General features: G+C 36.7%; 1 protein-coding gene across 6 annotated transcripts in view; it reads left to right on the forward strand.

The window, feature by feature from the left end:
• Positions 1-15,612, forward strand: part of LOC138707595 (KICSTOR complex protein SZT2-like) — a 216,067-nt gene that overhangs the window by 180,026 nt on the left and 20,429 nt on the right. For 5 of the 6 annotated variants that reach the window (XM_069837210.1, XM_069837216.1, XM_069837212.1 and 2 more), the window contains 8 exons: positions 146-395; positions 3,198-3,342; positions 4,541-4,652; positions 4,782-4,984; positions 6,877-7,108; positions 7,700-7,913; positions 10,435-10,595; positions 13,239-13,417. In XM_069837210.1, the coding sequence (XP_069693311.1) occupies positions 146-395; positions 3,198-3,342; positions 4,541-4,652; positions 4,782-4,984; positions 6,877-7,108; positions 7,700-7,913; positions 10,435-10,595; positions 13,239-13,417 (1,496 nt within the window). The remainder of the gene's footprint in view (positions 1-145; positions 396-3,197; positions 3,343-4,540; positions 4,653-4,781; positions 4,985-6,876; positions 7,109-7,699; positions 7,914-10,434; positions 10,596-13,238; positions 13,418-15,612) is intronic. The other variant, XM_069837211.1, reaches the window with a different exon arrangement.

A 15,612-nucleotide genomic window follows, 5' to 3' on the forward strand; every position in this document is an offset into this window, starting at 1 on the left:
TCCCAATTTACAGTAGCTCATAGAAATAAATTTGCAAATGGAAGCAATATAAGCATAAATTAAGAAAACGTATTTATTAATTTTTTGTACGAAATATCTTCTTCTGATAGGAAATTTTAACATTCAAAAAATAAATTCTTTCCAGGTATCAAACCCATACTTGTCTAATCTTGGAGATGTAGAACAGCTGGTGAAGTTCCCTGTTGGCGTTGCACACAAAGAGTCATCCAGTCGACGAGTTGGTTTCTCAGCAACTCTAGGAGCAGCAACAGCATGGCAAGACGTTTTTCGTGATGGAAAACCCAGAAGACCCATTTCAAAAACTCCAACTAACACGGATGCCGTGGTGTGTCATGTGCAACAGATGTTGGAAACAAGGCAGTTTGACAAAAAAGGTACTCGTTATTCTTCATTTCTCTTAAGTGGAATTTTTATATTTATTTTCATCTTATTGGAGCATCTCATCTCATTTATGAACCCATAATTGGGCGCAGAGTGCTTTGCGTACGAAATTCAGAAGTCGAGTATGTTTTGGGGTTGTAAACCAAATGATGTGTGTTGGGACAGGGAGAGAGTATCCCTTACATCATACTGAGACATGCAGTTACTCTGTGAATTCACTAGAATGAGAGGTGTTGTATAAGCTGTTAATAAAATAAAAACATTCTTGACCACGATTACTCCAGGAGGATGGCTGACTGAATTTCCTTCAACCTCTGTTTCATTGTCTTTTAAATAATTTATAATGATCGGTTGAAAGTAAAGTTTACTTCCTCCATCTTTGGAATATACAGAGTGTTTGACGAATTTCGTACAAAACTTCGGGAAATGATTGCTGACAGCAGTTTCGTGAATTAAGTTTATATCAACATGTGTCTAATTTCAAACTGTTATAAAGTTATAATAATTTTTAATGGCGACAATAAATCTTTCATTTTGGGAAGTACAGGAATATTATCCACAATAATACATGTGCCTAATTATTTTCTACATTTATGAAAGTGATACATTTCCATTAACTTCCTTACTTCACTAACCTGTGTTTAAAGGTATTTTCGAATATGCCTCCTTCAGCTGCAACACAATGCATTGCACATATATGAACTGAGCTCGTAGCCTGCCGTAGCTGAAGTCTGTTCACATGGAAGGAACGAAGTAGTCAGTCGATTCGTGGTCATGGATGGGATAGTTGCTGAAAGACGTGTTTAATTTTAGCAAATGAAATATTGTTCGTTTATTGCAACGAAGAAAACCCAGAAGCGGATGGTGGGTTAGGTATGAAAATTGCAATGCAAAGCTTTGGGAGCTTTCACATTTATTGAAGGAGAGTTTAAAATCATCCTGAGGATTTAAAAAATTTGTTAAGAATGACAGAGGTGCAGTCTGAAGATTTGTTAGAGCGAGTTAGACCTCTAATAAAAAATGTGACACAAATATGAGGCAAGCAGTAACTGCCAAAACAAAATTAGAATGTCAAATGAAAGAGTTTATTTTCGTTAACCAAGCAACTTTAGGTTTGTAGATCTCATCGCTAGACTTTCCTGATATCTCACTCTCAGAAATTTTCTTCAATTACTGACAGAAAAACTTCTCAAGTTTTTTAATTTCATTATCACTTCCTTCAGTTCAATTGTCAATATATTTAGGCCTGATTGTATAAACCATTTAATCTTAGATCAGAGGTTAAATTGATCCTTGTTTCAGCTGAACTTGGAATTTTGTGTTGTATAAAATCTAATCTGAGATTAATTTGTCTCAAACTAAAGTCAACTTTGACTGAAGAAATTTCTCCGATTAAGTTAGATGATCCAAGTTCAGTTATTTCTTTTCTGTTTGAAATATACAAGTGACAGATTGTGCAAATAAAATATCCATTATTATTAATATTAATATATATGTTAGGTACATTTATATATATTTCTTTCAATTTCTTGCCTTAATACACAAACATTCTTATATTTTATAAGGCTCTATCGTGTTCAGCAGTATCAAATAACATAACCTATAATTATATTATGTTTCTAACCATTAATTATTAATGGATATGATAGGTACATTCATAAATGTTCAATTAACTGTATTACTAAATGAAAATTGTCGTTTTATAAAGCTTTATTATGTTTAGCAGTATCAAACACCATAACATGATAACAACTTGGAGAACAGGCAAACTTCTTCTTATTGTCCGCCATTATTTACATTGCAAAAAAAAAACAGTGTCTCCAACAGAGTGTAATACGGAAAGTCGCGAAAAAGTAGTTGTAAAGTCGCTAGATTTCTCATTATCAACAAAGAAAGATTAAATTTTGTCACTATGGGGTGCTAAAAAGGTCACTAAATCCCTATTTAAGCAATATAAAAGTTAAAAGAAATTGTTGTTGAAAAAGAGTTAAAATCGCTAGATTGGCAACACCGAACAAACCTGTATAACATGGTCCGCGCATCACATATTTCACCTGTTTATGCGATGTTGCCAAATCCTTTTCACATGAACTTAGATTGCATTTGAACAAAGGTAATTTGATCGCAGAAAAGTTTTATACAATAGAAGAAGTGTCTGAACTCGGTTTACTTTTCGATCTTCGATCAAAGTTGATCTTTAGTCAGGGAGTTTTATACAATTGGGCCTTAGGGTATAAGATATCCATTTAGCCGCTGTTGCCCGCGTATTACGATCCATACTCATTCAGTGTTTGGTTGTAACGAATAGGTTCCATTTTCTGTAGGTAGTTTCAAAAATCATATTGTATCATTGTCACTAAATCTAAAACAAGCTTACAAGACATTCCTTGCTTCACCAAAGCCAGGTGGTCCACGACTTAAAATCAGACTTGTTTATTCCCATCACTACCAAATAGTGAGCTGTTTGACATCATAGGCAAACTTATTACACCGAGTTCACACGGGTAGTAACTTACGAAACATATTGACACAAGCATTGCACACCCCATGGAAATGCGACATGATGGTGCCATCTTGCGAAAATTCTTCCGTTAGTCATAATCACCACCTCATTAGAGTTTACGTGTTGCTTCTTACTGGTGCCTCATCTTATAAATGAATTTCTCCACTGCCATACCAGCAAGGTCCAGAGCATTAAGAGATAAGTTTATTTCGTGACAATTATCCATCTGTCCCCCCCCCCCAACATCTTATATGAAAATGTGCACATAATTGTTTCTTTCTTTGTTCTGTAGCAGAAGAGCATAAGAAATTGTATGTGATGTGGCAGACGAGAGGTGCTACTCCGAACATCCCACTTGCTGAAGACATTATTCATCTGTTTAAACAGAATTCTAGAGTCATACATTATTGTCTTACTCCACTTCTTTTCTTGCCAAGGTAATATAAAGAGAGATTGTCGATAAATATGTTGTTTGTTTTCAGTATATATGCCATCTACAGCATTTTTAAAGATCAATTAATTTTAGTCTTCTTATAAAATTTTGCCTGTAACATCAGTTGTAAGAGAATCAGTGACATTCTTTCCAAGACACACAAAGAACAATTTTAAAAATGAAGTTTAGTATATACAGTGGGCAGTTTTATTTTATAAATGGGGACATTTTGTCTAACTTTGGCTATTTAGTAGCAGGAGAGGAGTTTCAAAATTAACATGCTCATACTGGTACTGTATTTAAAAGATTTGGAGGTTCCTCTCACTTGGTTACTTGACTCTCTATCAGTCATCTTCAAGGATTAATTAAAGATTGTACATCATCATCTATATTTTTCTCAGTAAAAGTGAAATAAAAAAAGAATGATAAAAATTAATTCAAGATGCGTCAACACCTGTGGAGTAACAGTTAGTGCATCTGGCCGCAAACCAGGTGGCCCGGGTTCGATTCCCGATCGGGGCAAGTTACATGGTTGAGGTTTTTTCCGTGGTTTTCCCTCAACCCAATATGAGCAAATGCTGGGATAACTTTCGGTGCTGGACCCCGGATTCATTTCACCGGCATTATCACCTTTATCTCATTCAGACGCTAAATAACCTGAGATGTTGATAAAGCGTCGTAAAATAACCTACTAAAATAAAAATTCAAGATGCTTATAAATTCCATTCTTTAATTACTTTACTGGCCCTTCCCCCCCACCCGTATTTCAGGACCCCTGAGATCATTAATGTAAAATCCGCTGATCTCAAATTTTAAGTGATAAATATATGTACACAACTGTGAAATTTTATTTCAAGCTGTTTTCCACTAATTAAGATGTAGTGTGTGCAAGTTCTCTGTAACAATGAATGCTTGCATAATGGGTACACCAAATTGTTTTCAAGAAATGTTATTTCTCCCGAAAAATTGCAAAAATTGACTTAATGGCTCTTATCTTTGATCGATTCAACTGGTTCCTTGAAGGATACAATTTTTACCTGATACGGAACCCATTGACATGAAACAGTTACCTGTAGTGACCTCAAGACTGTTTTCACTGATTGAAAAGACTGTTCGTAGTCACTCTATACTACTGTTTTATTAAAAGCAAAGTTGGAAATCTTTAATATAATGGAAGAGAGTTCACACAATTTTTATTCCAGGTGGCGAGTGCAGTCTGCAGCAACCCGAGACCATGCCCTCAGCAGCATGACATCCACAAAGCCAGCAGGTGGTGTAGTCCCTTCATCATTTTCAAAGGGTCCACATACGCATGTGAGTAATTAACACATCTTACTATGGATATTGGGAAATACGAGACAAGAATGAGGAATTATTATGTTTCTTATAAGTAATTAGTTGAAGTCTGTCGCTTGTGAGTTTGAGCTTGCTTTGTTCTTCCAGCATTCTCGTCATCCTTCAGGCAATTCCTCTGCATCAGGTCCAATAGGAGCACATGTTGGCACACCATCACCCACTCTTCGAAGGCAGTCAGATGACAAATGGCATAATGCACTGTGTGCAAACTTTGTTCACGAGTACAAACAGTATTTGCAGGCACTTGGCTTCATTCCTATCCAAACTGAGCCAGCTTCACCAAGGAAGGGGTGAGTCTGTTGTACAAAGTTAAGGCACTGTTTACGGATCTTGTCTATAGTGGCCAATTTTCCTTAATTTGCCATCAATTTATACTCACTGCCAGACCTCCCCCATCCTACATTCACAGCTTCTATATCAAAGATGTTAAATAAAGACAAGAATAAAATTTTAATTAAGGAATTAATTTACTCACAAGACTGTGGCTCCAAGATTAAATGTGATATGTCATTTTTTGCAGTTTTTCAGAAGCTAGCATTTAAAGTTCGAACGACAGTATAAAATCATAGTAATCATGTGTCATAACAACGGGTAAGACGGAAAAATAATAGAGACATGTATTTCATATTTTGTCACAATAAAGATATCATTAGGATACAAAATGTATTGCAGAATCTCATTTTCACCGAAAACTGACATATTCATTTTTGCCTTGGAACCACAGAATACAAAACCAGACTTACAAGGGAAGGGTTTCGGCTCGAACAGGAATTTTGTATCCAAAATTTGTATACAGGCCCATCTTTACATCTCTGTAAAGCTCCCAAAAGCATTCGTTTGTGTAATGTGTGTCTGTTAGAGCACTGTACAAGTTGAGGGGTGGGGAGAGCACTGCACAAGTTAAGGGGATGGGACACCTTACCCATAAGCCTAGCCTAGCCTAGAAGCTAGTGCCATTGGTAAAATGTCTAAAGCCCATTTAAGAACATTTATCTCCAACGTTCTGTCTGAAAATATTGCAGGTAATCAAAAGTGTACACTGTTGTGTGAGTCATTGAATGTGCACAAGGACGCAACATTAATAAATGAATCATTCCAAGGCTAGGACATGGAATGTATGATCATTCCACCTAAAAAAAAAACTAAATATATCCAGCCTCTGAATATCTATTTCCTTAGACAATACAAAATATATGCTCGGAGGATAACAGATTACATAAGGACTCTTGCTGAGAATCCAGAACTTAACTTGGGAAATCGAGTGTTTATAATGAAAATGCACTCTGGTATTCATAACCAGTTGTCTGCTCCAGTATACCGCCCTATGCTTCAGTATTCCTGGCAGTCAGCTGGTTACGTGAATCCTGAACAAGTCTTGGACTTCAAAAATGTAATTCAGGTGGCATTTGATTTTTCAGCACTGGAGTGTGGTTCAGAAGATTGTTCAGGTGTTACTTCTGTGTGTGTGCTTATTGCTCTGCTCCATGCTGTTTCATGCATTTTATAGAGAATCCTCATGTACATTTTTAAAGAAATGTATTGACCAGTACCAACCAAACGGAGAATTACACAAATGAATGCTTTTACGGTCTTCATCACCATTGTGAGGTAAACGTCTGTACAAATTTTTAACCAAAAATTCCTGTTCGAGCCGAAACCCTTCCCTTGTTAGTGCTTGATCACTAGAAAATCAGTTTCATGAAATTACTGAATTTTTATGTATTTGCTTGCCTCCGTTTTGGAACCATGGTTATTGAGTTAAGTAGTTTATAGTTGAAATTGACATGTTTTTGAAACCAATAAAAACATATGAGAATGTTTTCAGGTTAACTTCCTCAAAATGAAATGAAAATAAATAAATAAACAAAAGTTAATAATATACCGGTATGTGGTGTACAAACAACACTGTTATGCACTGTAAATCAGGAAATAATAATTTCTTCAGTTCCCCACTTCATTTTGTAAATAAATCCACAGATCAGAACGTGTTTAACCTCGAAATATCTTGAAACTACAAGTTTTATTTCACGAAAAGTTGGAAGCAGCCAAAACTTTCTAATGTCGTAACTCAGTGTCATCACTACATTTCACGCATGCGAAACTTAGTGTCATCGTGTAAACTAGCCTTTAGATAAACATATTTGGAGACATCGAAAACCAAACAACATATTGTTTGATGCAGGCTCAGAAGTGCTGCCAGCAACATAAAGGGTGCAGCACGAGATGGAGATGATGTCAGTAACAGAAGACAAAGTTCTGGTAAAGAGAACAATGTATGTTACCTTCAGAAGACCCTTCCTGGGGGAATTCTTTTGTTCGAAATACTGCTTTGTGAGCCTTTCTTCCATGCGAAATTGCACGCATTAGAATGCTCGAGACTTCAGTCAAAGTCATCTATTGCTTTGATCTCACAGGTTAGTGCTTTATGTCTTATTGTGCAAATTAGTTTATTACATTGTTTGTAGTCCAGTGTTTAAATTGTTCAGTATTTTCATTTGATTGTAATTGGTTAAATTAGGGTGTGTGGTATCATCGTAGTTAAGGTGTAATGCTGCAAGCCAGAAGGTCGCGGGTTCGATTCCTGATGGGGGTCATGATTTTCTCCATTGATCAAATCCTTCTGGCCCTAGCAGAAATGATTACGTGATGTATTTCCTTGGGGGTAAATTGACATGTAGGACTGATGTCCCTACTTCCATTAATGCTGGTTGTCTGTAAAGGGGAAGCCTTAACCTCCCACCACAACATGAAGTTTCATGATCTGTAGTGGGGATGACTTTGCAATTGTTTAAGACTTTTTTTGTACTCAACATGGTGCGAGATTTTTGGGTAAAATATAAAAACATTCAGTGGTTCCATAATCAGGGAATACATAATATGTTTAACATCAAACGTTTTTTGTTGTTAGAAGTTACATCAGATCTAATACTGTAAACTAATTTACTTTATGAGTTTTGTAGTAATCTTTTAAATCTTTAATACGCATATATAATTTCTATTTGCAGTTTACATTGAGTTTCCTGGACGAATGTGACAAGATAAAGATTCGCATGCACTTGCATTCATTCACATATGACTATCATCTTCGTAGCATTCACGGCTATGTGTCAGGTCACCAGGCTATTTTGAAGCAAGGCTATCATCTGACGCATTTTCTTGATGACTTTTTAAAATACTACTCCAAAGCACCGAATTTTGCAAGGAACCTAGTGCATGCAGGTAAAAATGTATAAGGAAAAATTTCTCGTAGTTATATTACCATAAAATAAGTATTATAATTTTGAGAATTTACTTCTACCATTACAGACACTAATATTAATAACTGAGTTTTGTAGTACTCGTTAATTTTTTTTAAATACCTTTTCGCTCTCACTGGTAATTTTTCTTATCATAGATTGGCATATTTCTGATATGCATGCAGATCGATAGTTTCAGTACCTTCAAAGATTATACCCATTTTATACTTTGCTTACTATTCTCTTTTTCATTACACACCATGTTTAAAAATGGTGGTAGCACATTCATATGATTATTATCAAGTAAATAATAATGAGAAATTAATATAGTACACGTCGTTTAATAGTCAAACTCTCAAAGTTTCGAGTTCTAAGTTTAGGAAAACATATTATTTCTGTTGTCATGGGAGGCATTGTTGAAATATGGCAATGCCACAACATAAATCGTTTTGCATTCTGCAGCTTTCGAAAACAAATTCAGTAGCAGTGGTGCAAATGTTTTTCTTAAAAATTTCTGAATTGATCATCTACCACATCATTCGATTGAATGTGCTACAATCGCTGATCTCACCTGTCACCCTTGCCCTCCAGGTCACCAGACTTGACACCATGTGACTTCAGTCTTTGGGGATATGTGCAGGATGCAGTTTATGTGCCACATCTACCCCAAAACCTTAAAGAAGTAAGACATCGGATTATTGCTGTGATTGCATCCATAAATAGAGATATGATGGAGAGTGTGTGGCAAGAATTTGACTACCATGTTGATTTATGCCATCTAACAAGAGTTCTCACATAGGATTAATATAAAGTGGCAATAAAATCTTTAAGAATTACTTAAACAGATTATATGGACCAAGTAATTGTATCATTAATACATGCTCGGTCATCCAATTATCGTCTGATTAGAGCTGCAGAAGGGATTGTGCCAGCCATAACCTATCGCTTCCTGCCAGCTGGACAATATATGAGTCTGTGGTGTAGTGATTACTTGTTATGCTGGAGTGACTGCCCAATAAATCCTAATGCACTTAAGTTATGTACTCTCTCATATCACGCAAGGAGATGCTGGAACTGCCTGCCACCATTTTCCACATATTTCTGGCATCTACTTAGGATATTTCTTAGAAGAACTTTTCAGACATTCAATGTTATCAAGAGTTTCTTCTGTGAGCATTATACGTCACCTTCTTCACTTCTTATCTAGAACACTTTCCATTTCCCGAAATTGATTAACTAATTTAATAAATTGTATCATGACTTGGAACTCGATCACCTGGAAATTTCTCTTTAAATAATCTCCTGAGAGCATGTGCGGATTCTTTATGGTCATACAAATCGTAAATAAATTCCGGATGTGGAATAGATTAATTAGGCCTATTATTTTCCATTTATTCTTAGCAGACTGTACACATGTAGTTGCTTGCACTGTTCAAACAACACTAAGTGTGTCAAAACCAGTTTACCCTGCCTGCTCACTTCCCCATCTGACCTTAGGCATTGCCTTATTGACTGAGGCAGTTCCTGCTGCAGCCAGTAGGCTTACTTAAAAATAATCATATGAAAGTGTTACCATAATTTTTTTAACACTGTGTACTAACAAGTGTTGCCGATACAAGTCACAAGATGCAAATATTGAAAGGGAATGTCAGTCAAGGCTATTTTTTTTAATTTATTGAATAAATTTAGATTAAATTGATTAGTACAAATAGTTGTATACTGCGTGTTCAGTTCAAAGTGTATCATGGCTTGCTGTATGTCGTCATGTGGCTACCCGATGAGCCTAGAGAATTCGAACTTCCTACTCTTCCGCAGAGGCGGAGAAGTTGCCTAGCAAGTACGGCATTCATTCAGAAGAGTACTTACCGATACGTATCATAATGCCGGTAGTGGCAGGATTGTGAACTGTTTGGAAACACGTACTGAGGTGAGTTTTTTCCTTACTGTTGGGATATGGGGAGAGGGTTAAGACGATTACTTACGTACAGTATTTGTTGACATTAACTTCGACGGTCAACATGGACACGGAGCATTTGATTTGTGTTGTGGAATGTTGCTGTATGCAACCGATGATAACAAATACCCTGGGTAGGACTTGCCCGCGCAAAGCACAGTTCAAAAGAGATTATGGTAGCACACAGACCATACAAACCGCCATCTGTTGCTACGACGTTCAAGTTATATCGTACACATTCTGAAGTTCAGATTGAACGCCTTGATTAATAGGCAACTTCTCTGACATAAAAGCTGAAACTCACTTCAAATCGCTGATTCACCAACAGTGACGTCATGACACACTTTGAAATGAACACCCAGTAGTTTCGTATGTAAGCTGTCCATAATATTTAATTATTATATTTTCCAAAATCTTTCTCTTTGTCAGTGTGCATATAAATAAACTTGAACAGATGCCGAGTTATGTGCTTAAAAATTTACAAGCAGTCTTAGAGTTCTGAAGATCCCTTTATATGTATCTGCATTATTACATAGATATGAGTTTGCAGACATGTTGACTGTTCATGAAGTAACAACCCCAGCTCGCCAGCTGTTCAACTACCTGCTGAGTCATGAAAAGGCGTACAAGATGGAGGTGTTTCGTATGGTCCCTGTCCCTGTTGCAGCTGTGAATGACTCTGAGGGAGCAGAGTGTGATACAGACTCGGACGTGAGTATTTACGAGGTGGAAACAATGTAAAGGCCCTCATCTTCTTTAGCACGTGATATAACATACAGATTACTCAAAACAACTAAATAAATCGGTTTCCAGTGCGTGAAATTAAGTATATTCTAAAGATAAATAAGTAACTTTCACTGTCATTGTGATAAAATGACCAAAAATGTATTGATATTGACTATATTCCTGCCATTAGCCAGACATATTTCTTCTTCCATTATTTGCAGAATCCGCTCCTTGTAGTATGTGACTGAATTGTATATATTTTTCTTCCCCTCCTTCACTTATTACAGTCCACACCTGTGGAGTAACGGTCAGCTCGTCTGGCCACGAAACCAGGTGGTCCGGGTTCGAATCCCGGTCAGGGCAAGTTACCTGGTTGAGGTTTTTTCCGGGGTTTTTCCTCAACCCAATACGAGCAAATGCTGGGTAACTTTCGGTGCTGGACCCCGGACTCATTTCACAGGCATTATCACCTTCATTTCATTCAGACGCTAAATAACCTAATGTTGATACAGCGAAGTAAAATAACCCAATAAAAAAAAAATTCACTTATTACATATTAAAATGCATTCTTTTTAATTATCAGCCATAGTTACTTGCACATCATTCCAAACACTACCTTCCAGTGTTGCGGACCATCTGTATTTTTTACCATATTTTGTTATGTTCTGTGATTTAAAAATCTATATTTCATATCTACAGATTAGCAAGGTGAAAAAATTATTAAAAATAGTTTCTAACTGTGCGTGCTACTCTTATTTTTCTCTGCGTCTATGCAGATTATTCTCGTGTTTTAAATTATTAGCATGAGTTAGTGTGAGATCTTACAATGGAAGTTCATTTTCATTATATGATTGTTACCATCTCTGCAGCACAGATGTGACCACTCTGTCCATCTTAAGTGAATTATGAAAAAATTCTCTCAAAAATCACAAATTTGTTTTTTGAAATTATAAATACTACATACCCCCTCTATTAAAAATTGCATCACCAGTACGGTAGCGCCATTTTTAAAGTCCATATGCCAATTTAAAAAGTCCCGTGGTGCTTTAAATTTCAGCTGCGACATGCTCAGTTTTGCACTGTTTTTTTCACACTTTCAATTTTCAGCACTTTCATTCCTATAAAATGCTCCTTGCGGCGCATATTTTATGATAGACAGTTCAGAATTGGTATTTAAGTTCACAGATATGTAGTGAATAAAAATTGCTCTGGGTTTTATGGTGAATACAATTTCAGTATTTTTTTTTTTTTCACTTTCTTAATATTTTTTTATTATTATTTTTAAGAAAAAAAATTATATAATATTAAAAAAATTCTAGATGCTTATCTAATCAATCTACATGGAAACCCAGGGCAATTTAAATAAGTATATGTGTGGTGAGCCTATTCATAAATTATGAGAACGAAAAAAAGAAAATTGTTACGCAAGAGACTTATCGAGTTACTCGCCCCCAAAAATGTAAACTTCCCCATAACTTGTGAACCATGAGAGCTACAAGGAAAAATTTTTTTTGAGTTCTTTAGTTATACAGTAAAATTCCTCATAACTGGCACCCAAATAACCGGCAATACCAAAACAACCACACTTTTGACTGGGTCAAAAAAAAGTTTAAATCTGCTACAGTCTGGGCCGTCAATTTTCCGACATTAGGAAGTTCGCACGAACTTTCATTTTCAGAGAATATTCGTACCTAAAATATTTGTATTGTGTGATTTTTAATAAATAAAATCCACATAATTTTAATGTTTATTTAATTATATTCGAGCCATCAGTGTTGCCACATTAGGAAATTCGCAGTAACTTTCGTTTTCAGTGAATATTCGAAGCTAGAATTAGTGTATTATTTGTGTTGTGTGATGCGTTTTAATAAGGAAGATCCACACAGTTTTTATGTTTATTCAGTTATGAGTAAGTGATAGAGAAATAAGCTTCACATGGCTGCAGTTTCAACATTTGCCATTATCAGCGACATCTATTTTCCAATATAACAAATAGGTAAAAGAAAACGAGACATATTCTTTAGTGCAATAAAGAAGTAAATAGGAAATGTTACAAAATATGAAAAATCAAGTTACCTAGTTCTTGCATTCAGGTGACGATATTGTCTCCACTACGCAAGTGAAGTGAAGCAGTGGTACAAATTATTCTACTTGAAGGTACCAATGAGTGAAATTACGAAATTCTAAACTATAAAAGCTAGATTTTTCAAATTTGTACCATAGGTGTATACTAATACAGTAGAATCCCTCTTAACCGGCACCGAAGGGACCAGGCTAGTTCTGGATGTGACGATGTTTAAGAGCAGACATCTCATTACTGTAGAAAACATTGCAGTCGACAATTTAGGTAACAAAAAATGATCTACATACAAAAAAAAAAAAATTAAAATTCGATATATAATGTAATGTAAGAAGTTCACTGCGCCAACAAGAAATAAACCGACATCGTGTGAACTACTTCTCTGAGCAGGAAAACGACATTCCCGTCATTATGCAAATCGAGTGACCACTCTCAGTATCAAAATTCAGTGTATGCAGATATGAACTTGATGGCGGACATAAATATCTTTAAAACTTGTCATATATGCCTTGTTTCCATGTGGATTCTGCTTGATTCTGGATGTGCAGGACAACGAATACGTGCTGGTGCAGATGGAGAGCACGCCGCATGTCACCTACAGGGACGTCCATGACAAGAAGCATACAGATGACTTTGACGCAACCTTAATTGTTGCACATGACCGTGATGACGAATCTGACCAAAACGCACTGCACATCAAGTACTACATTATCTTAACAAGTAGAAGGTGAGCTGTACTGCACAATTTTCGTCTCACTTGCTGAATGCAGATTTCTTAAAATTTTGCTTCTATAGTGCACTTCTTTGTATACGCCCTCTGCACTTCTTTTCCCAGTAGAAGGCACATATGTTCAGCATGCATTTTTTTCCTTTACTGAAGACTTGAAGTATGATTTATGTAGTATTGTTATGCACTGTATCATGCTTTCCCACAAGCAGTGTTTCTTTTTAAGAGAATTGTGTACTGAAAAACTAAAGTAATTACATTGTGTGAGATTATGTCTAGTCCCTAAATTCTGATCCTTGAAGCAGCAACATTACCATTTTCTTCTGATGATTTTCAATTTTTGTTCATGTTGTTGCTTTGATAGTGATGGTGGCAGTAGTGATAGGGTAAGAATGGCCGCAATATTGGTAGCAGTGGCAGAAGGAAGGGAAGGAGAAAGAATTTTGGAATGGTGATATTTGGTTATTGAATACAGTGATGATTATCCGTGCGTTTTTTTTTAAAGCAAGACGTAAAGCGTTGCAGCAAGACCGTTCTTTTATTACATTTGCTTCACCGTCGCTGCAGCAGCACTGTAGCAAGTGTGCAGCAAATCAAAACTTCGCTTTACGAGTTTGCTGCACGATCCATCATGGCGGAATGTGTGTTTTGGTCTTTTGCAATGTTTATTATTGTCAAAATCGTCTAGTAATAATAATTCCATGTCATTATCATGGAGTCCACACCTGTGGAGTAACGGTCAGCGCGTCTGCCCGCGAAACCAGGTGGCCCGGGTTCGATTCCCGGTCGGGGCAAGTTACCTGGTTGAGGTTTTTTCCGGGGTTTTCCCTCAACCCAATATGAGCAAATGCTGGGTAACTTTCGGTGCTGGACCCCGGACTCACTTCACCGGCATTATCACCTTCATCTCATTCAGACGCTAAATAACCTAAGCTGTTGATAAAGCGTCGTAAAATAACGTACTAAAAAAAAAATTATCATGGAAGTCGAAACTATTTAACATGTTTGGTTCTTTTAGAGTTAAATTTATTACGGCAGAAATAGAAGCCAATATTAATTGTCCACTATTTTGCAGTCAGTTGACCTACTTACGTTTTTTTTCGACCCTCATTTTGCTGCAGCAAAGGCTTGAAGCGCTTTAAAAAAAACGCACGGTATGGTGATGACAGTGGCAGTTGGTAGTAGATAGCAGATGTGAATTATGATGCAGGTAGATAATGTTGATGAATGGTGGTTGTCTGGTAGTAGTAGTGGGGGTGGTGGCAGTGATTGAGGTTCGTTGTTGTTATCGTCAGTATTATGGTATTGGATAGGTTCTACTTGTCGTGGTGGCAGTGTTAGTGAAGGTGATTGTGTTGGTGATTGGAGTCACTTGTATTTTGAGTTGGATAGTTTCTGTCCATAGTGGGTGACAGTAGTGGCATTGTAAGTGTGGTGTTGGTGATTGAAGTTGACTGTGGTTACAGTCACTGTGATGGTGTTCGATGTCTTCTACCTATAGTGGTGACAGTGGTGGTGGTAATGGTGGCAGTAGTGGTAGTGGTGGTTGCAGTCACTATAATGGTGTTGGATAAGTTCTGTCTGTGGTGGTGAAAGCGGTGTCAGTGTTAGTCGTGGCGGTGATGGTGATTGGAGTTTGTTGTAGTTACATTCACTGTGATGGTGCTGGATAGATTCTGCCTGTAGTGGTGACAGTGTTAGTGATGGTGATTGGAGTTGGTTGTGGTGACAGCCACTGTGATAGTAGTGTTGGTTAGGCTCTGCCTGTGGTGTGACAAGGGTGGTAGCAGCACTTATAAGTGTTGTGGTCATCGGTGTAGTGGCAGTAGTGATTACAGTCATAGTGGTCGTAGTTATTGCGATTATGCTTATGATTGTGGTAGTTTTTGTGGTGACTGTTGTTGGTATTTGTATTAACGGTTGCAGTCCAAGTAGTCTTTGTTTTGGTAAAGATTTTTGTGATATTATTAGTAAGAGTTGTGATAACTGTCGTTGTTAATTGTGGTGGTTATAACTATGGGGACGTGACAAGTTTTTTGACTATAACGGCAATAGTGATGTACTTTTCGTAGTGTCAGAATTGTCCTCACAAGTGTATATTTCATGAGGTGCATTCTCGAATTTCTTATGCACCCATAGTCTTCTTTCACCAATTTATTGTTCAGTGCACAACACTTAAGAAGGAATCTGTTTGG

The sequence above is a fragment of the Periplaneta americana genome, chromosome 10 (genome assembly GCF_040183065.1).
Source record: "Periplaneta americana isolate PAMFEO1 chromosome 10, P.americana_PAMFEO1_priV1, whole genome shotgun sequence".
In the NCBI taxonomy this organism is placed as follows: Eukaryota; Metazoa; Arthropoda; class Insecta; order Blattodea; family Blattidae; genus Periplaneta; species Periplaneta americana.